General features: G+C 35.4%; 1 protein-coding gene across 3 annotated transcripts in view; it reads right to left on the reverse strand.

The window, feature by feature from the left end:
• Positions 1–2,224: 2,224 nt before the first annotated feature.
• Positions 2,225–22,103, reverse strand: part of SH3GLB1 (SH3 domain containing GRB2 like, endophilin B1) — a 41,620-nt gene continuing 21,741 nt past the window's right edge. The window contains exons 6-10 of one of the 3 annotated variants that reach the window (XM_019659921.1): positions 19,911–19,997; positions 14,117–14,206; positions 13,625–13,725; positions 7,263–7,488; positions 2,225–6,892 (exon numbers count right to left, since the gene is read on the reverse strand). In XM_019659921.1, coding sequence (XP_019515466.1) covers positions 6,785–6,892; positions 7,263–7,488; positions 13,625–13,725; positions 14,117–14,206; positions 19,911–19,997 — 612 coding nt within the window. In that variant the 3' untranslated portion in view covers positions 2,225–6,784. Of the gene's footprint in view, positions 6,893–7,262; positions 7,489–13,621; positions 13,726–14,116; positions 14,207–19,910; positions 19,998–22,103 lie in introns of all 3 variants that reach the window. The other 2 variants (XM_019659919.1, XM_019659920.1) reach the window with 2 other exon arrangements.

Here is a 22,103-nt window from a genome sequence, read left to right on the forward strand (position 1 = left end):
ACTGGAGGTGACACTGCAAGAAGCACAGGTGTCTGTGTAAGATCGCTGTCATCCTGAGATCACTGAGGTGGTGGGTTCCCATGAGTTTTATCAAAAAGGAAAAGAGCTCTATCATGTAACTGCTGTAAGACTTTGAGTCATATGAGCAACGTTATTGCCTATAATTAAACTATACTAATTAAAAGAGCATTCCACAGGCCGGCCAAGTGGCACATTGGTTGAGTTGGTTGGGGACGCCACCTCTGAGCATCAGGGCCCCGGTTCGGATCCCACATTAGGGCAAGTGACGCCACACCCTCTACAGCTATGATGGTGAACAATAGCTCGACCAGGAGCTGGGTTACCATGAGTCACTGGCGATGGCGTAGGCTGCAGTGGAGCTGCAGCGGGCTCCCGTAAATGCCATAGTTGTTACATGAAGAAACCCCCCCCCCCACACACACACATAGTTAATCCTGCCTGAGGGGGTCCAGAATATCTTTAGAGGAGGGAGCATTTTGGCTTACTCTTAACAAATGGAGGTCTTCAGGTGGAGCTGAAGAGAGGAAACTGTACAAAAGGCAGGCAGGCATCACAGGATGTGGATGCTGGGGACTACCAACCACCGCTCGTTTTACTGAAACATGGGAGGAGGCAGAAACACATGCCCAACCTTAGAACATCAGGCATCCCCCAAATGTCGCTTATTATAGTAGCCCATCTTCTTTCACCTTATAATTAGTCATTTGTTTTGTTCTCACAAACCTGAAGCCTCCTAAATAGCCTTCCTTATTTTCACTCCTCTTAAATTCTCTTATTACTCACTTTTTATTGGCTGAGTAGTTTCAAGTTATACTCAATAAACCAGATGCTTACTGGTGTTCACCCAAATGTGAGAGTGGGTTGGTATCTGGGGCTTTGTCTGCTATGATGACTTAGCTGTTAGCCCTGCACTTCTATCTTTTGGAAATATTGCTGAGCAAATTTTAGAATTCAGATACTTCTCTCACTAAACGTCTTTCGAAAATTATGGACCCATCAATTCTGTTCTCTAGTCCTCGAGATGCTACTGGGACTTAGCTAATTACTATTACCTTTATTGAGCTGAACCCTGTGGGTCAGGTTCTCACAGGTGGACGACAACCCCTTCAAAGCACAACAATCAGCTGTGGGCTAAGGGGTGGGGGACAGTTTCGATTCGAAGGGGAAGTTGGGCATGGCTGCCATGGCCAGGTCACCATTTTAGAATGATGTGATTGTCACTTTGATACACTGCCATTAGAGCATAGTAGTTGAAATCTTCTATTAGACACCTTGTCAGGGAATTTTATCTGGTTAGGTTACCTGAATACCCAAGTGCAGCAATATCAGATTCTTTAAGAACTATATTTTTGTAGGTACAGTAGGATGTACAAGGCAATGTCCATTTATTGTGACATCTTTCAAGGAAGATTTTATCTGGCGATAGCAGTGATATTTACTCCACAGAGGTTGATAAAGCAACTGCTCTAACATACTTAGCTGGAGATCCTAATGTTATTATCTACTAGGTACCCCGGCACTTTGTCCATAATATGGCTAATCCTTTCAACCCTACAAGGTAGGGTTCTATGATTCTCCTTCTACAGATAAGCAAATAGGCTCAAAGAGGGTGACTGACACAAAGCCAGGCAAATAAGTGAGAGAGCCGGTGTTCGGACAATCTTCCAAAGTTTCTACTTTCCCTATTATGGCCATGCTCCCTAAAACCAACTCTAAACCAACCAGCATCAAAATTACCGTATGATTCCAGTCTACTGAAGACTGTTCTACCATTTCAGCAAAATCAGAAAGGTGATAGTGCTTCCATGAGACTGAAGAAAAGCAAGATGCAAGCTAGTACTACAAACATTCCCAAAGTATCACAAAATACATAATAGAAGGTAGAGCAGTAAATGATGTAATGTCAGAATAATTTAAGACTGATCTTGGTTTTAACTTTACAGGGCCTTTTTATCTTCCTCTTATCCTTTATTTTTAAACTGAAAGCTCTAAGGACATTCAGTTTGGAAGCCCTCCAAAAAGAAACAATTTCTCTTATACACTGCTGATAAAAAAAAGTGTAAACTGATAAGTTTTCTAGGGGGCAAAGTGGCAGTAACAAAAGCTTTTAAAAACTGGCATACTCTCTCCATTAGCAATTCCACTTCCAAGTATCCATCTTAAGGAAATAGTAAGAACACATAAAAGATTTAGTAACACAATGTTCTTTAAAGCAGTTTATTAATGAAAAATTGGAAACAACCTAGAAATCAACAGTTTAATAAAATGTGGCACATAAGATGGAATACCATGCAGCCATTATAAAAGATGTAGTAATACATGTGACACGGCAGGATACTTGTGGTATTCTTCAAGTGAAAAGTTACAAAACAGTATGTACAAGTTAATCCCATTAAAAAAGTCTATAAACGTGCAGAAGAGTCTGGAGGGCTATACACCTATAAGTAACAGTTCTCCCTGGATGGCAGTATTATAGGTGATTTTAATCTTTTAAATATTTTCATTTGTTTTCCTTTTTTAACATCTATGACTTGTACTGTTAAGAAAACATTAACAATTCTTTAAAAAAACCTCCTTTGAAATAGGAAAGAGAGCAGAGCTTAGCAGCCTGAGCACAGGGGTGCACGTTAGACCGATGCCACTTTAATGGCTTGTCAGGGTGCTTTGATGTCAAATTGTCACAGTGCTGAGTGGAAATGTGGATGGTAGTAGTGCTTACCCTTCTTCAGACTAAGGAATCCATTCCTAGAAACCCTCCACAGCCAAGTACTGGCATTTCCAGCAGTGTTTCCCTTCCTTAACTAAGCGGACCTTACACCGTCACACCTACTGGTGAGCTAGCCCAGCAAGGCTCCCCGAGCATTAAGGACAGCACTGTTGTTGGTGCCGGTCCAGAAGGCAGGAATTTCTCAAGTGATGTCAGATAGTAGGCCTGAAGGTGAGAGGCATATTTTGTTCTACTGAAGTGGTTCTCTGCCTTTAGTGTGACCACCCCGCAAATGGCTTGTAAACAGATTGCTGGGTCCTACCCCCAGAGTCTGATTCAGTAGATCCTGGATAAGGCTTTAGGAATTGAATTTTTCTTTTATTCGATAAATATTTATTGAGGACATATATGTGCGAGGTCTTGTGCTGAGCTGGGAATTGAACTGAAAAGAATTAGTCTCTCAGTGAGCCTACATTTTAGAGTGACATATATACTAAACAAATTACAACAGTAACTATAATTTTGATTAGTGCTAGAACACAGTAAAGAGAGAAGACAGTTTTGATTTTAAAATATTTTTAAAAATGTTACATGGAAGAACACTAGTTCTATAGCCCCTTGAAGACAAAAGATCAGTACACATAAAGGTAGAAAGTACTTGAAAATATGAATTGGTGTTAAGTTCCTAGATGATGCTGATATTGCCCATGGTGGGGTCTCACACCGAGCAGCAGTGCCCTGTTGAGTAGACTTTCTCATGTGGGAGAAAGGGCGGGTGTGCTCCTGGAACTCCCTCCTCCCCTGTGGAGTCTCTCTGAGATAAGAGCCTCTTACTCATTTGGAGACAGGATTGAGGCAAAGCTGGCTGTAGGTCAAATTGGAAAGCCATCTATCTATTATGGCTCCTCACCCAGGCTTGAAGCGCTACATATTAGGGCAACGTATTTCAAAATGTCAGCATTTGGGAGGTAGGGTAGAGACTTTTGAGGAATCCTGTCAAAGCATGGAGCTAAGCCAAGCCTCTTCCAGCAAACCAACCTGTTGCTTGTCTTGCACCCCATCACCTTCCCCACAGTTTATCTGAGAAATGTCCTCCCAAGACCAGCTCCTCCATTCACATTCTATGCGTTTGTTCTGGTGGAGGGTGACCGCGGACTATGAGGACGGACTCTAACCCACCAGTGACCCTGGCCTCAGTTTTCTTGTTTCTCATGTTACTCAGAATGAGGCACATTCCCATTTCTAGGACCTGATCTCCTACAATATGAGTTCTTTTGATTAGCAGCATAAAAAACGATTTAACCCATGACCTTTTAGTTTAGGTTACTTTGAGGACAACTGTAGAAACAAGCCAATCATTTTTATTTGTAAAAGAGCCTATTTCCAAGTTTATTATTTTGTTCATATGTGTATCCTTCATAAGTTACTATACCTAAGCTCAGGGGCACAGAGCTTATTTAAATAATTCTGAATTGCACCATGAATTAATAGGCTTCCCAAGCCTCTTTTCCACGCCTAAGAATCTTTAAGGGCCCTTACCTGAGTAAACTCAAACCTATGACTTTATAAAATAAGCCAAAACCAAACTAACCGCCCCCCCCCAAACAACCAATGAAAAGAAAAAACAAACAAAAAAACATGTCATTAAAAAGGAATAAACAGAAGAACAAATCAATATATTGTGGTAGGTTTGTTGACAAAAGCACAAGAAGCCTTTGAATCTTAACATTATTAGGTGCTACTATACATTGTTACTATAATCAATATTCACTTAATGGAAAGCGTAAGTTTCTGATAAAAATTTACACGGAGTGTGGGAAGGTTAAACCTAGATCTGAGTCTGATTTAAAGGGGGTTGATAAAGAAAACAGATCACGTATATCAAAGAGGTATATCTCTGGTAGTCATAAATTCGGCCTAGAGTCTCGGTAGGTCAGGAAGGTATAAAGGCTAACAAGGGGAAGCCGGAGTTTCAGAATGTTCCTACTATGTGCCAAGGCTTTCCCTAAAAATTACCTAACATACAAGATAACATTTGCTATATAAACCTCACAATAACCTTCAAGTGGAATAATTATCCCTATTTTACTAAGGAGACAGCAGTTTATATGTCATGAGTTGAAGCTCAAAGAGCACAGTGCGAGGAAGACTGGATTTGAGCCCAGAACCAATTCATCCCGGTATCCATACTCTTCCCCTTTACTACTCTACTAGAAATCTAATTTATAGTTGCTGTTTTAAGTTGACCTGATTTTTTGTATGATCTTTTAAAGCCTAAATCTGGACTCATACCACATAATAGATGGTACTCTAGGCTGGCTGCAGAACTTCCTTTCTGGGGAAAAAGCTTCGCTCACTTGGTTCTATAGCTAACTAACCAGCTTGAGCAGCTTTTGGGGTTAAGAGTACGGCAATTCACAGTGTGAACCAAAGCATCTTGTGCAACTATAAAATTGCAGAGGAATTTGTCTCATAGCACCAAAATAAAAGAAAAACAACGAACGTTTGGATTGTGAACTAAATTATCAACATGTTTACCACGTTATTAGGAACTCCTAAACATATTTTAAAACATTCTTTTGTGTTACGTATTCATTTTTTAAAGTATCAAAAACAATGATCATTTTGATGTATTAACATTTCCTGAAGAGATGGACTACACCTTTGCACTTCATATGCAAGCCAGGCTGAACTACGTTTAGTTGTCAGAATGAGCTACGCTCTTTTGGCTCCAGGTCTGGTACATCTTTTTCCCCATGTCTGAAACCATCTTTTCCAAACCATCTCTCACTCCCAAATCTGAATCACGTAACTCCCAAACACAGTACCCTCGATTTCTTCTATCACAACGCTGATTCTGTTATATGACAAATGCTTATTTTTTTGTAACCTCCACTGGCCTTTAAGGTGTGCAGGGAGGACTATGTGTATCTTGTTCAGGGTAGTATCCCCAGTTGATCAGCTTAGTGACTGGCCCTCAAAAATGCTTGAATGAATGGATGAGCAAGACAGAAGTCCTAACATGGAAACAATGTGCTGATTCATAGCAATGGTCCAAATAGCAACTTTCTCATGCCAAGTTGTCACTAATCACTTATTAGTGTGTATTTCATAACTAGAAAGCCTGATCAAGATAACCTAAGTTCATTAATAAATTTTCAAAATTTTATTAGGCTCAGAGTAACCAAAAGTGTGTTGTTTGTATATAATTTACTCTATGATAAATGCAGATGCACTAATCCATATTTTTATAAAGATTTGTCCATTAGAACAATTCTCTTTACTGTACTGCAGTACGTTCTTAATGAATGCAATTCTGATTATGCATTAAATTGTTCCAACTGAACAATCTTAAAAATATTGTGAACTGAGCTTGTTCCAGATGTTTTAGAACCTTAACTGCAAATATACCAGAGAGAAATAGTAATGCTTTTCAAGGACTAGTTCTTAACTTTAAAAGAAACCAATCCGTAGTGTTAAATAAAACAATGCCCCCCTATAACCCATCGAAATACAGTATTGAAATAATTCAATTTCCGTTGGAAAACAAGGTATACATGGTATAACTGCATTTGTTTATGGAAACATTAAAAACATATTTTCACAAAAGGGATTTATATTTTAGAGCTCTTTTTAAATCAACAGTTAAAAACAAATTTTTATTCTTTGGCTATTAATTGTACCTAATAAATGAGTCACTGACATCACTTCACAATAAATTTATTTTACATAAAAGAAAAAGCTTGCTATTAATGAAAAATTCAGTAGAAAAGTTTTTCTGCTGTAAGTTGGGGCTCAAAAGTAGTACTTATTAGTGAAACCTCAGTAGAAAGAATTTTGTAAGAAAACATTCTTAGCATGAAAGCGCTAACATAAATTCTGTAATGAAATATTTACCATGCAATTTTATTGGCAGAAAGGCTGGTTTCTGATGGCTGGTATTTTGTTTTCAGTCTCTTAAGACATTAACATGGAAGATGCTCACCCTGCCTTATTTAGAGTTAACTGTATATAAATACGGCGTCATGATGGACGCTCTCTCCACAGCCCACCTGTTTAATTGAGCAGTTCTAAGTAGGTAATTGGCACTCTGCCCTTCTGATTGCCCCTCTCCCCCATGAGCCAGTCTGAGTCCATTCCAACGACACTGAACACAGTGATCACCTATAAAATAAAATATTTCCAGTTACTATGTTAAAAATAAACACACAGAGAAACTAATAAGGTTTGTATTTAATTTGTTTAAGCTATTCACTATCAAAAGACTTCAACATTATCAATTTTGTTGAAAGTTAAAGGATATGTTTAGAGGCAGTTTTAGAAATCTTCCAGTTATTTGGCAATTAACAGCTTTAGATATTCCTGTCATGTTTTATTTTGTTAAATAGTAGTTAAAATTCTATAAAATGTTAATATTACCATCTGAAATCTATAAAAGCATTCATGATAAACTACTTCCAAATAAATAATGATTTTGCATTTTGTTATATTAGAAGGTATGTCAAACTATGATGTAATTTTCTTCTTTACTCACCTCATCTGCCAGAAGTGATAATTCACTACTGTTTGCAGCATCATAATCGTACAAAACCCTGGCCTTCCTGCTGCCACTGCACTCTTTGTGGTCAATAAGGTTGGAAGGAGAGGTCATTACTAGGCCACTTGTTGAAGTCAAGGCAGGAGAACTCACATTCGATGAAGCAGATGGTACAGGTGCCATGGAAGTCTGATTGTTGTTACAATGATAATTGGATGGAAAACTGTTGAAAAGAAAAAGCTGATTATCGATTTCCAAGTAACGCAAGTTCCTGAGTGCCACCACTTGGTGGCAGTGTTTACTTTCTACCAAAGGACACGTTAGCTAAAGACTTACAGATGTTAATATTTTAATGACAAAGCGTGCTGTCTAACTTATCCCTATTGGGCCTTTTATACTAGAGAAAATTCAGGTGGTTTTCAAATTATAAATCCTTGAAAGTTGTCTCAAAGCTGTTTTTACAATTATAAACTTAAAGTTTTTAGAAAACAGAATGGCTTTTTTTCACAGAAAAAGTGAGTTTATCCTTAAAATACTTCCAGAAAGCTTCTATTTATAATTTTATTAGTGTAGTCCTCATTATGAGTTGTTAAATACAAATATCAATGAAAACTACTTTATTCTTGTAGTAGTTAATATTTAAGTGTTCTCAATTCTTTGAGAAATATTTGAATAACTGAATTATCTTTTTTTATGAAATCAATCCAGTCACATTTTCCTATTTGTTAAAATGACAAATATTTATTGAGTATCTACATGTCTAGCATCACTACCACAAGCTGACAACACAAAGATAAAACAATACCATTCCTTTACGGACATATAGGCAAGTGAGGAGATGGATATTCAAATAATGTTATGACTGATAATTATCATAATGAAGACTCAATGGGAGAAAAGGGCAAATTTCATAAGTTCATTTTGTCTTCTATTTTTTTAGGCAAAAAGGCAAAAGTTTTATTAGAAATTAGTGAAATCCTTGTGACTGATGTACTTATAAATGATTTAAAGATAATTAAGAATTTTTAATTTATTGTAAGGCTACTGTTTCTCCAATACTAAATGGAAAACTATAAAACAGCTGGCCTATAATCATTCTAATCCAACCATTTCTAAGGTTGAAAATTTCCTATGAAAAGTCATTTAAATTTTAATAAATCCATTAAGTTAAAATATAAAAGGCCTCATCTGGTAGGGTAGGTGAAATTCATCCCGCCATAAAACACAGTTTCCTTCTCTTTATGACCATTGTGCCACCTGGAAATCAGTTAGCCAGCAGCAAAATTCCCTTTATCCCTAACCTCTTCCCTAAACCCTCTTATACTTGGGGTTTATCTCCCATATTCCTTTTAATTATTGAGCCTACAGGTGGATGGAATAGGAGTTTTATGTTCCTCATGACCATTTCTACACATTCCCCCCGCTAGCCAATCCTACCCAATTTTTCATGTTATTTGACTAGATAGATACTACCCACCATGTCTTACTGCAATTATTTACAGATGCCTTATTCCCTTCTCTTAATTTCTAGATTTTAGCTCCTGGTTCATTGATACTATATCTTAATTCTTGAGGTTTTAATACCATATAGATAATTCTTCCAACACTTTGGCCTCTCAGATACACGAACTCTTCTAGTGATGCGGCACCTGACCCTAGTTCAGCTACCCATTCCCACCGCCTCTTCTAGACTTTATCAATTCCAAAAACTATAATCCTTCCAATAATCATAATTTCCAACACCGCATTCTCTGACCACTTTTTTCCCCTGGTACTCTTACTTTTACTAAGGTTATCTTGGGTCTATGGTCCTACCACAGACCTATCACCCATCATCCTACTAACACAGCCTTTATGTCCATGGTTAATTATTATAATCACCCCATGCCTCCACATATGCCTTCACTGCCTATGCCCCTCACTTCATTGTACTCGTTTGGAAAAAATGTCTGTTTACCTACTCAGTATCCATATACCTACAGTGACAGGAGAAAAATACAAAAGCATGTTGTCTGGTCTTGCATTCAATTTATGAGAAGGAAACTCACGTGGGTCCATAATGCTTCCTGGAAATTAACTATTTCTTTGGGCCATTCTCTTTCTCTTCTCCTGAATACTATTTCACACCCTTTCATCCAATCTCAAAATTCCAATTCTCCCCTAACCTTTATACTCAGCTGATAAATTTCCTCCTTTTTAACTGAGAGAAAAAAAACAATTATGCAACTTCCATGCTTTTGGTCATGTCACCTCTCTACAGATGAGCTGTCTGCTCCTAAGGCTAGTTTCTCCACCTGTGCACAAAACCCCATCATTTTTCTCCTCTCAAGGATATCAACACTAGCAATTCTTCCCTTACTTTCCCACATTATATTTTCTCCATTTACTGTACATTCTCATCAGCTTACAAACATGCTCTTACTTCTCCTATCCTTCCAACAAAAATCTGCTGGACCCCATTTTCTCCTCTGGCCACTGCTCCATTTCTCTGTTCCTCCTTATACTAGAACCCTTTGAAAGACTTCTCCAAACTTACCTTCAGTTTCTCTCCTTCCATTCCCTTACAATACAAACAAGCTTTTGCCCCTACTGTTCCACCAAAACTACTCGTCAAGGTCAGCAATGACTTCAATGTTCTAAATCTGATCTAATAGTCCTTGTTTCACTTGAGCTATCTAGTGATCACAGTGGATCACTCCTCTCTGCTTTTCTACATCTTCTTCACTTGACTTCCAGGCCACACACTTAATTTACATCTTACCACACTGCTCATTACTTACCATCCTCTTAGATGGTTCCCAGCTCTCTATGTTGAAGTACTTCAGAGCTCAGTTCTTAAGTCCTCTTCTTTTCTCTACCAATAGTTACTCCCTTGGTGATTTCATCCACTCTCACAGATTTAAATATCCTTAACATGCCAGATGACTCTAATTTATACCTCTAACTCAGCTTCCAAATTCCAGACTCGCATATAATAAAATTGGATAGCTCCACTTAGATGTGTAATACACGTTTCAAATTAGCATGTCTAAAGCTGGGCTTCTGATACATCTGACCGGCCCTCTCACCCCAACCTCCTCCTCTAGGGGCATTCCCGATTTTAATTAACCACAAGTCCATTCTTTGAGCTGTTTAGGCCAAACACTAGCAGTAATTCTTGATTCCTCTAAGCCTCATATACATGAAGGCTGTCAACAAATCCTGCTGAAGCTACCTTTAAACACACCTGGGGTTTAAAATCACCACATCTATCACAATCACCCTGACCCAAGCCACTAACATCTCCTAAGTGACTAAATAATTCCAATAGGTTCCAAACAGGTTTGTCAGCCTCCACCCATGCCGTCTAATGTCTATCCTTAATAGAACAGCAAGAATGATCCAGTTAACAGCTAAAATCAAATCATGTCACTCCTCAGCTCAAAACCCGCTCCTCATCTCTGAGTAAAGGCCAAAGTCCAAACAGTGGCTTCCAAAGCCCTATCTGTTCCAGTTCTGTCTCCTCGATTCATCGCCAACCAAGGCCTCCTGCTGATGCTTGAACATACCAGTTGCGTTCCTACTTCAGGGCTTTTGTACTTGCTGTACCCTCTCCTGGAACACTTTCTCTCAGATGCCTGAATGCTTTGCATCCCCACATCTTCTAAGTCTCTGTCTTCCCTGACCACTGCCAACTGCTACCCCTAACCAAGGTACTGCCCTGCTGTATTTTCCTCCATAGCATTTATCACCTTCTATTATACTATGTAATTCATATACATACTGATTTTTTTCTATTCCCCTCTACCTCCAAATAGGATGTAGGTTCCATGAAGGCAAGGATTTGATCAGTTTTGTTTACACTGTATCCTTTATGCCTAGAATACTATATTTTTAAAAATTAAAAGCAAATGTTTCTCTGATGGATTAAATGGGTTCTTATGATAAAAAGAATGAATTTCTAATTCAGGTTTCAATCCAAAGTTAAGACATTTCCTAGCATCCTTTCCTCAGTGAACTCAGTCCTTAGCAATAATTAAATGCATACATTTCTGAAGATTAAAAAAAAAAAAGCCTTTTCTTTCCACATATGTGATTTTTAAAATCTCTAACCATGGAATTTTACTTTCAAATTTACTAGTATATTTAGCCACTTAAGAGATACCTATGTCAATTTTGGGGAATTGTAAAAAGAAAAACAAAACAAAAAAAATCAACCAGCCAACCAAACAAAAACCCTGAAACACCATTTTTACCTTCTAAGAACTTTTAATGACACATTTAAAAAACTATAAGCTTCCTGCCACACTGTAACTTGATATGTTAAAACCTTCCAATTATTTAAAAATAAAATATATTTACTAATCTTGTGATTAGTGCTATTTCCTCATATGTAAAATGTGGATAATAGTACCTACCTTACTGGAGTGAGGATTCTAACATTGTTACATATGAGGTGTCTAGAAGAGTACCTAGGGACACTGAAGCCCTTCATAAGTGATGCTATTGTTCAGTTACTACCACCACCAACACTATTTACAACCATTAACATTACAGCCTGGTTCTACCTCAGAAACCCCTCCTGCATGTGCTAGTGAGCATCTGGGTGATTTTCAGGTTCTGCATTTGAAAGTTTCTATATATGGTCTTCAAAAGCATAACCTGCAACAAATTAAAGGCCTAAAACTTCTCCCACTATCATTGGTCATTACCAATAATAAAATTCTCTGAGGGCAGAGAGACAAGCCAGACTTTCTTCCCTAGAATAACAGCATTGGATTCACTCTAATGTTTGAGCTTATCCTAAAGTGCAGAAATAACTAGATTTTATTTGAATGACTGAGTTTCAAGAATCTGGGTAGCTTTAAGCAGGATGCAAATATGAAGGGTAACAACCCCTTTGCTACACTCCTAGAGTACTACGGCAAAGTGAAAAGGAAGTACTAAGGCTTCTTGGGTTTACAATAGTTGTAATGACATGGGGATAAAGTGGTGTTCTGCTTTCAGGTATTAACACCACTAACAAAGCTTTAAATATATAGAAGTGTAAATCCTATTAATAGAATAAGTAATGGTATTAGGTTAGAACTCATTTTTAACATCTAAAATTGGTTTTGTGAATATGCTTAATTTTGTTCTAGGTCTATTTTTGAATGATTAATATGCAGAAAGTAACACCAAAATTATAGTTGGTTTTTTTTTTGCCTTATTCCTTGAAATAACTTTTCTTGATATTCCTGCTTAAAATGTTACACATCGTTTCCCTGCTTTAATAGTTCCTCACTATATAAACTGCAAACTCCTTACCTTTACTTACTTTAAAGGCTATTCACATGATCCTGCTTCGCTCTTCCAGCCTCATCTATCATCCCATTCTTAACTTAAACATTATTCTTTAACCGGAAAGAACTACTGTCAGTTTCTTAGACTTGCCACACTCTTCACTCTGGTCCTTTTACAATATATACATGCTCTTCCTTTGTGTGGAATATTCGTCCCTGCCCCTTTCTTCATCTAGATTATTCCTACTAAAATGATTTCATCTGTGAAACTTTGCTAGACCCACCTGAATTACAGTTAGATGTCCCTCACAGTAACCTGCACATCTACCTTACCACTCACATGTCCACCTGTATTCTGTATTTCTACTTAGACTTTAAGTGTTGTGAGAGCAGAGACCAGGTTTGTCCTATACATTATTTTATTTCCAGTGCCACTTTACAAAATAAGGAGCTCATAACGGTAAGCAATTCGGCCTGTTCTATTTGATGATATAATTTTAAAGTATAGAACAGTTAAATAATATTTGAATTTTAAATATTGAATGAACACTTAGCTGATGTTCAATAAATTATTTGAATCACTAAGCTATATGCTTTTTCTATCATTTTGCATTAAAGTATATTGCCACAGTTAAAATAACAACATCAATTGGTTTGAAGACTTACAGAATATTCTAAAACATTTTTTTTAAAAACAGTGAACAAATGAGTAGTGAATAAGTATAAATTAGTTTACCTCTAAGGGCAATTAAGTGAAAGTGAAAATGTAACTATATCTTCCTCAACTAACTGCAAAGATAGTCAACAGAAAAGTGAACTTCAAACACTTTTAAAGCTTTCTTTATATAGCACTAAAAAGGTATTCATTTAAATTATCTTCTCATCCCTGTTAACATTCTTCTGCGCCAAAAGAGCTCAAAATGTTTTTGTAACCTCAGAAGTCTGATAATACTTTCCTTAAAAAAAAAAAAATCAGATTTTAAGCAACCTAATAAAAGTCTTTAATTCTTCTATTCTTCACCGCTATTATTAGTTCATATGCAAACATCTGAATTTCTTCTCTTATCAGAATTTCATGTGTGAAAAGGAAATTACCACCTTCCCAGTTGTTTCTGGAGGTCTAACATGTACTGGTAACATTGTGCATAGTAAGTCATCTGGGCTTCAACAAAGTCATTCAGACAGCGGAGGTGATGGGCCTGTAAAGGAAAGTTACAGTCACTTCTTAGCTTTATAATCTACTTAAAGTGGCAAGTACTAAGTAAGGGGAGACAGAATACAACACTGTACTCAGGGAGAATCACTAGTATCTAACATTTTACTACAAAACTTATTAGAATTGAATTTGGTTAATAGTGTAACAAACTGTTTAGCCAACAAAAACCAACAACTATCTGATGATGGTGGGAGAACTAGGTGATGAGGTATAAACAAAAATTTTAAATATTTCTTTACATATTTTAGAAAGTGCCACAATTTAAACTTCCCTGATAAATGAGTGAAGAGGAAGTTCAGTTTTGCATCCCCAAATTGCCTTAGGACTATCAAAGTCCTTTGTTCCAAATGACTTTCCAATCAAAGGACACTCACGTGTGTACTGCTGATCCCCTCTAGGAGAAGTCTGGTAATCTCTGCCTGACGATCAAATTCACTTTGAGTTATTCTTAATTCCTGTTCAGACTTAAAATGGAACACAGTTTTAGAATCTCATTAAGACGACTTAGTCCATTTTATGTATTTAGACCATTAAAAAAATCTCCCAAACAAACTGCAAATGATAGTCGAGCAAGTCCCTGGTTCTGCTTTGTATCTAAACTGGTCCCTGGTTTCTAGATTTAGTTTTTCTATATTACTCAATTTAGACAGAACTGATTCCTACCTGTACTTGACTCAAAAGAATCTATCAATGCCAAGGCTTAATGACATACACATAAAATCCCAGAAAAACTATTATGGGACAGTCAATATATTTCCAAGTATCAACTTTGCTATATTTTAACATTTTACAAAACCTTAAAATTATCAGTTTATAATGTATACAATATTTCAAAAAATTCTCAATACCATAGTTACTTTACTTTGTAGTTAAAGATAGCCTTTAATCTCAAATGAAACACCTTCAGAATGAAACCACAGGATTTTAACCTCTTGTGTTTAGTTACCAAACATACTCTTGTTTTCAGGTACATAGTTCTTAGCTACCTTCAAAAGGACTCTTTATCCTTATGTCTTTCTTTTAAGTTTTCTTTCCAAACTTTGCATAAAATATACTTTAAGCAGAAATACTATTTATAACACATGCTAGGGTTTTTCTGCAAGTTACGGGTGACATTTAATCAGTGGTGTGCTGGTAAATCAGCTCTCCAGGAAAAAAAAAAAAAGGCACTAATGTGTTGATTTTCATGATATACCATAGATTTTAAGCCACCAAGGTGAAGGCCTCGGAGCTGGGAAGTGGTGTGTATAATAGCATACCATTACTATCCTTCAACCACCTGATGTAGTTTAATGCTGGGACAAAACAGTTCACTAAAAAATCAACGTGATCTAAAAATAGTAAATACTGGTAAAAAAAAAAATCTCAAACCTTCAGCAAGAGTTGGTTAGTAGTAAGGGAGGAGGAGAAAATAAAACCTGACAGCTCACTCAAAATAACATTCTCTCACTAGGGATCATCATTGGTAATGTCATTATAATGATAGTTCCTACTACCGCTTCAGAAATTGTTTTCCCCCAGCCAAATAATTACAGTAGTTCCAAGACAGTAGTATAAAAACAAGGTCTGAACTTTTTCCTTTCACACCCCATCTTCCTCTCCTTTACCCTGACAATAGTTAACCTAGTGAACCAGTTAACAAGGAAGTAGCAGCAAAATAGATAATCAGTTGTTACAGTCTCATTTCACAGGCAACAGACCTAGGACTGAGAATTGATCACTAGATTGGATTTATGGAAATAAGCTTGAAATCACTCAATAAGTCAAGAGTTAAAATTAAATTTACTTCACTGAAACCAGAATACATGGTGCTTTGATAACAGGCCTGAAGTAAGCTTCATCTGGAAGCTAGTATGGAATGGAAAAAAGTCCCAGGAGAAGAAAAGAATCAATGTTCCTCCTAAGGAAAATGTTAAGGAAAACCAATCACTTCAGTGTTACATTTGCAGTATTTACTGTTCTGCTTGGCTGAATACAAAAAGGTTTTGATTAATAGAAGTAACCAGAGCAAATAAAAAATAAATGAACTTCAGAAGTAAACGAGGCTAGTTCCATGTAGATCTTTGATTGTACAACTTGATTTAAAAGCCTTTAGTAGAAATGGCAGAAAAGCCTACTTAAATGGCAATATTTTTGTACAAGGTATAAGCAAGTAAGCCAGTCAGCAGATTAAAAGTCACCCAGAAGCTTGAGCCTGAAGTGGAAATAATGTTTTAAAGCTAAAACACTGAATAAAAAAAAAAAAAAGGATCTCATTAAGGATAAGAGATCAGTCTTAGATGTTTGAGAAAAATTATTTGTGAAGAAAGGCACCATGTTACAAAGTCTAGAAAGTCATTCTGTAAAATCTAGACTTTATATTTAGAAAAGGCAAAATGACAGAAGGAAACAAATCTCATGTTTGAACAAGTTTCAGTATATGTCTTGGGTGGTTGCAAACAGTTAAAAAGTCCCAAACCATTTCTACTTCTGACAAATATAACTGATCATAATAATTAATCTGAGAGGCTGAGGTTAACTGAAGTTTGGTTCAGCATAATCAATTTTCTTAGAAGAAAATCCGTATAAGATAGGTAAAAAGGGTTTAAAGAAAGGCAATATATTTAAAGGGTTTTAATTCTGTCCTCCAGAAGATCTCATTCCAGATTTAAATTTACCATTAAGATGCTTAGAGTTACTGCTACTGGGCTAAATAATCTAGAGCAGGGGTCGGCAAACTTTTGAGACAGAAGAGCTGCCAGGGGTCAGCAAACTGTGGCTTGCAAGCCACATGCGGCTCTTTGCATACGTATATGTGGCTCTGAAGTAAAACTGAAAATGAAAATAAAACTATCATAGTTTCATTTATAAAATTTTTACAGGATATTAGTCACATAATGGTGATTTTGTAAAAACATATTTATGGCTCTCAAATAATTTTAAAATTATTGTGAGGGACAGGATTGGCTCTTCCAGGGGTTGGCAATCTTTTGAGACGGAACATATTCAAAGAGCGGCAGTTTGCCGACCCCTGATCTAGAGTATATATGATAGCATAACTTGGGTGAGGGTTAGGAAAAATAGATGAGTTCTGTTAGTTGTAACTTGGAAAAACGTCAAGAATTTGTTGCTTTGTGATATCAGGACTGGGTAGAAATTTAGGTTATGCGTTTGCCATGATAAACTTAAATCAGTGTTATTTTTTCTATGGGCTTAAATCTTAAAATATTCCAGGAATATGAAGTTTTGAAATTAAACATTTTTAAACTATAAAAATGACAGAAGGAGAATTATATATGAAAACTCCTCAAATCCATTTTGATATATTTTCTTAAATTTTCTTCATTATATATAAATAATGTAAATATTTACTTCATGAGTTTCTTCCTATTATATCATTTCCCAAACTTGTAGAGACTGCAGAATCAAAGCAGAATTTTTTTTGGTGTAGCTGCATGCTAACCAAAGTGAAAGAGACCCTGGTTTTCTTGTTTAACCTATACCCTCTTCTATGTTACTCTGCCACCTTTCCATGCTAGAGGCTCAGGAAGAAATCAGAGGCCACGGTGAAACCGTAATTAAGTTGATGAATGTTCCACAAAGGGGCATGAGCGCATAAGTCAAGAATTTCACATTGATTTTCCAAGTCATGGAATTAATAGCTCCACAACCTATGCATGAAACAGGCTGTATAGTCAGCAATCCTACAAAGTCAGAAAATAAAAAGTTAAAGTTTGTAAAGCTATTAATAGCCAGGGACCATAAACACCACCTGCTCTCAGTCCCCAGCACTGTTCTCTGGAGGTCAGGTTTCGGTAGGCCCGAACATAAAAAGGAAATGAAAAATGCTTCTGAAGACCTCAAGTAGGATTTGAAACAAATCTGCGCTGAAGTCATAATTTTATTTATTAAATTCTTGCTTAGTTATTTGATTTCCCAGCCCAAAAAAGATTAGAAATGGCAACACAGGCAGAGAGACTGCTAGTAGCAGTCATATGGACAGCTTCTAAAAGTGCCAGTCTGACACTGAGGGAGAAGACAACACACTTTCAAAACAAACAACAGGTTCAATTTTTATACAGTATAATAATGGATATTCATAATAAAGACCCTAAGTAAAATTAAATATATGCTATCCTGTATTTAATGCAGTAAAATACTTTTTTACAAATATTTTCAACTAAATTGAGAAAAATTAGCTTTGATGCTGGACAGAACAAGCTTCAGTTACCTAGAAAATGCATTTGTGTGACATATGATACATTCAATTCTCTGACGATAAAGAACATGGTGTTAACTATATTTTACATAATTGTAATATGAATAAACCAAGTATTTAAACGGTCTCTGGCAAGGCATTGTAAAGATTACCACTTAATATAAAAGGTATCAAGAGTGTGTGCAAACCACATCTCTGCAGGATTGTTCTACTGCTCTGTGGAGCTACTACTAGCCAAATGGACCTGAGCTTTCCATAAACATCTGCAGATCTTGTAAGATATAGTAACAAAGACTGTGACTAGCCCCACGGTTATTGCCCAATATTTACTGAATGAATGACAATTAAATTCTTGTTTCGTAATTCTGTAGTTTAATAATTTACTTACTTTTGTCACTTCCTCTGCCCAAATCTAGCCAGCATTAAAAATTAGAGAAAAATATAGAGCATGAAAGAAGGTTGGAATTTAACATTTTCTACATCTTAGTACAGAAAAATGTACATAATTTAATTCAAACGGCATACTCCTTTTCCAAAATTACACTAACAGGTTAAATAGTGGTAACTAAATTAGTACAGCTGAATATACTGTGAATGTATGCCTCAATATGTATCAATACTATCAATTTTTTAATCTTTTACTAATTCTATAAATGAATAAGAACATCAGTTTTCTAAAATTGGGAATATTTAACCCCTCTTAGTTTTAGTTTCCTTATCTGTAAAATGAGAGGTTTGGACTAAATTATTTTTAATTCCTTTTTTAGGTCTAAAATTGTAGAAATTTAGAAAATTAAAACAAAACAAGGATAAATGGACACTGAACACTGATACAGCCACCTGGAGGGGGTACCATAAACCAGAGATATAATGAATTTTAAAAAACCAGACTTAAATGCATCTTACTATAAGTAGGTGACATCAGTAGTAAAATAAATGCCTAATAAATGAAAACAGTCTTGCTAAGTGTTTAGGATATTTTTACCTAAAAGAAAACCTACAATTTATGTATTAAATTACCAATGATTGAAATAGTCTCACACTTTTTATTTACCTACAAATACCACAATGGAAATAAATGAATGCATTCTCTTGCTATCTAAGGAACACCTTGATTTAGCCAGGGCTTCATAGCTCCCCCTCCCCCGACCCCGCTTGCAGGTCAATGCTAATGGAATAAAAGCAATCAGCTGTCAATTTATTATTAACTGTACTGCAGGTTCCATGCCATTTCTATCATTTCTATGAAAGTAATGTATCTAGGAGTATAACAGTAAACATTCCATAAATCTTTACTGGTTAACATTTATAAGTTTTTGGGCTATGATCAGAAATTACGAACTTCTATTTTGTTAAAAATTAAAATTTCCTAACATCTTGAAAACTTCCACAAGCTCAGTATACACATTGAGTACTATGTAACAATTCTCACTCTCAATTCTTGCCCAAGGCTATCACTATTCTGCAACTTTCTTAAGTGAATTAACACTGTATATTGTTATAGGCCTTGCCAGTACAGAAATGCCTGAACTACTGGGGTTTGTCTTGGCCTGGAATTGCACAAGAAATTCTACAATGAGTTTGGATGAAAATTAAGAAAACAACAAAGGTACTGAGATGCAAAGTAGGTTTGTATACCTTATACCTTTCTCTAATTTTGTTAATTTTTTTTTTGCCAACAGTGAAAATACCAAGTACTAGCTAAATTAACATCTTTTATTGGGTATGAAAAGCACAATATATTTATGTATAAATTCAGATTCTAAAATCTGAATTTGGCTTAGCTAATATATTTGGCAATTAGAACCACAATTTCTTTTCTTTACGTTCCAATATTACTTCAGCTAGTATTCCCTATATATTTTGTTAGACTAATGAATTCATGGCTTTGAATATTTTAGACCTTTACATACAGATAATAGCAAGAGAATGCACTTTATTCACGATGTAGAAAACACAGGCCAACAAACCTTCAGCCATTTTACATGCAGGAAGTTGAGCATGTAAGAGAAATTTACCATAATGTTATCTCCTTCAAGGCGAGCTGAGTTTACTTGCTTAAGTACATAGGTAAGAGACAAAGAACACATTATACCAATGAACACAGTGAAACAAGTTACTTCTGCACAATAAAGAACAAACAAACAGGTAGAAAAGAGTTGATAAAATGATTTTCTACTTTAAAAAAAACAACTATTTTTCTATGGAATTTTCAAAGACAAAAACATGGTTGATGCTTGATTTTAAATTAGAATCATTTAGGGAAAATGCATCACTTTAAAAACTGCTACTATTACCTGTAAATTTTATTAATTTTCACCTATAAAAGCCCTTCTGCCTACCCATGGTTTTCCTATTCAAAGATCATTTCTATTTTATGAATGTATGATGCCTTCAACCACGTTCTCTTTCAATTAGCCTCAGCCATGTCTTGGCTTACCCTGAAGAAATATGAAAGGCATGTCAATCCTTGTATTTTTAATAGACTTTATATTCTAATATGTGTACCTTAAAGTTAAGGTTACATGATGGTACAAATTCACTCATTTTACAGATTAAAGACTTAAGAGTGCTATGGAAATGCTTAAATGGGCAGAGGGGCATACTAGCTATATTATGTTACTTGAAGATGTATCTTCCATCATTTTTGGATACTTAAAAGTGCAAGAGGTCTAAACCTCTGAATATTAGAGAGCTTTGCAGCCAGGTGATTTTTTTTCTTCCCATTAACAAAACTCTAAAATAATTTTTTAAAGTTCATATAAGACTAAGTTAATAAATGTCATTGCCTTAAAATTTAAATGTAGAAGTTATATTTGTCTTTGCTTCTCTGACATAGGTTTTATACTGTTTTTAAAACTGTATTTTATTTTTGTTCATTGTGAAACATTCAAGTAGGTCTTCTCTTTTCTGCTTACTTGGTATACTGGAGAACTAGCTTTGCTGTCGCTTTACCATTCTTCATTAGTAGTTAGTAAGCACTGGTTACTAATGCTAATAAAACGTGTTAGTAAAGTAGCATTATTGGACACAAGCAGAAATATTTTACTGATAGAGCTAAATCTCAAAAAAATTCAATCTATACTATATGAGACTGTGAACCAGGGGCAACAGAGGTTTTGCATTATTTATCTATGAACTCCTCAGCAAAGCACTTTTTACAAAATTATAATTCAATAAATATAGAATTTAAAAAGAGGTCATAAGAAACCAGTAAATGAATTTTAAAAAAAGTTACTATATGCACAGGTCCCAAACCTTACTTGCAGAGGAATAACTAGTCACAAAAAAATCCATGGAAATTTATAAATAAGCGAAATCAAAGAAAGTCTGAGCAAAATCAAAGACAAAGTCTGAGGTTAGAGTAACCTCTTCAGCTGCCAAACCAGGAAATGTGTCAAAGAAGAAAAAAAAAAAGCAACCCAAACTCCCAGTGGTTTCTATTTTTCTGTATTCTTAAGTAAATGGAAGAGAAATACAGAAAATACAGAAAAATATTCACAAAATATAGGCATGCCTCAAGACTTTATGTAATAACAAACTAAAAGGACCTTTCCTTTTGAAGCATTCAGACTTACTACTATAAAGTTTGAAGAAAATCGAGTTGGTTATCTAGGAGGAAAGAACACAACTAAAATAAGAAAATGTAAATTTTTGTCTAGACTGGTATGTATTTTTAATATTTGACTACAGTCAGATTTAATTTTATGCAATATACAAATCCTACAAAAGCTGTGTATAAATGAGATTGTTGAATAAAGTCATTTGTATAATCTTTCATTTTTATTTTAAATGTAAATTCTCATAAAAAACATTTTGTTCTCAAAAATACACAGCACAGAAAAATTGTCAAGATCTTCTCTGGATATATCAAAAGGCAAAATCTGTTAAAATCTGTCTATTATATTTAGTTTTTATATATGTTAATAGCAGTGGTAAAACAAGTTAGAATAATCAAAGGACCTTGTATACTGTTAAATCTATGAGATTTTTGGCACTTTTCCAGATAAAAAAGTAGACTATCATTATCCTATAATAGTGCTTGTTAAAGGAAATTTTGAACTAATTTGACAATAGTATTTTTATTTTTTCTTGAAATTCTTTTATTTAGATAGGGAGAAATAATATTTCAGTGTAGTTTTTTTTTTTAAATAAACATTTTT

Source organism: Hipposideros armiger, unplaced genomic scaffold (genome assembly GCF_001890085.2).
Source record: "Hipposideros armiger isolate ML-2016 unplaced genomic scaffold, ASM189008v1 scaffold_307, whole genome shotgun sequence".
NCBI classification, from domain to species: Eukaryota; Metazoa; Chordata; class Mammalia; order Chiroptera; family Hipposideridae; genus Hipposideros; species Hipposideros armiger.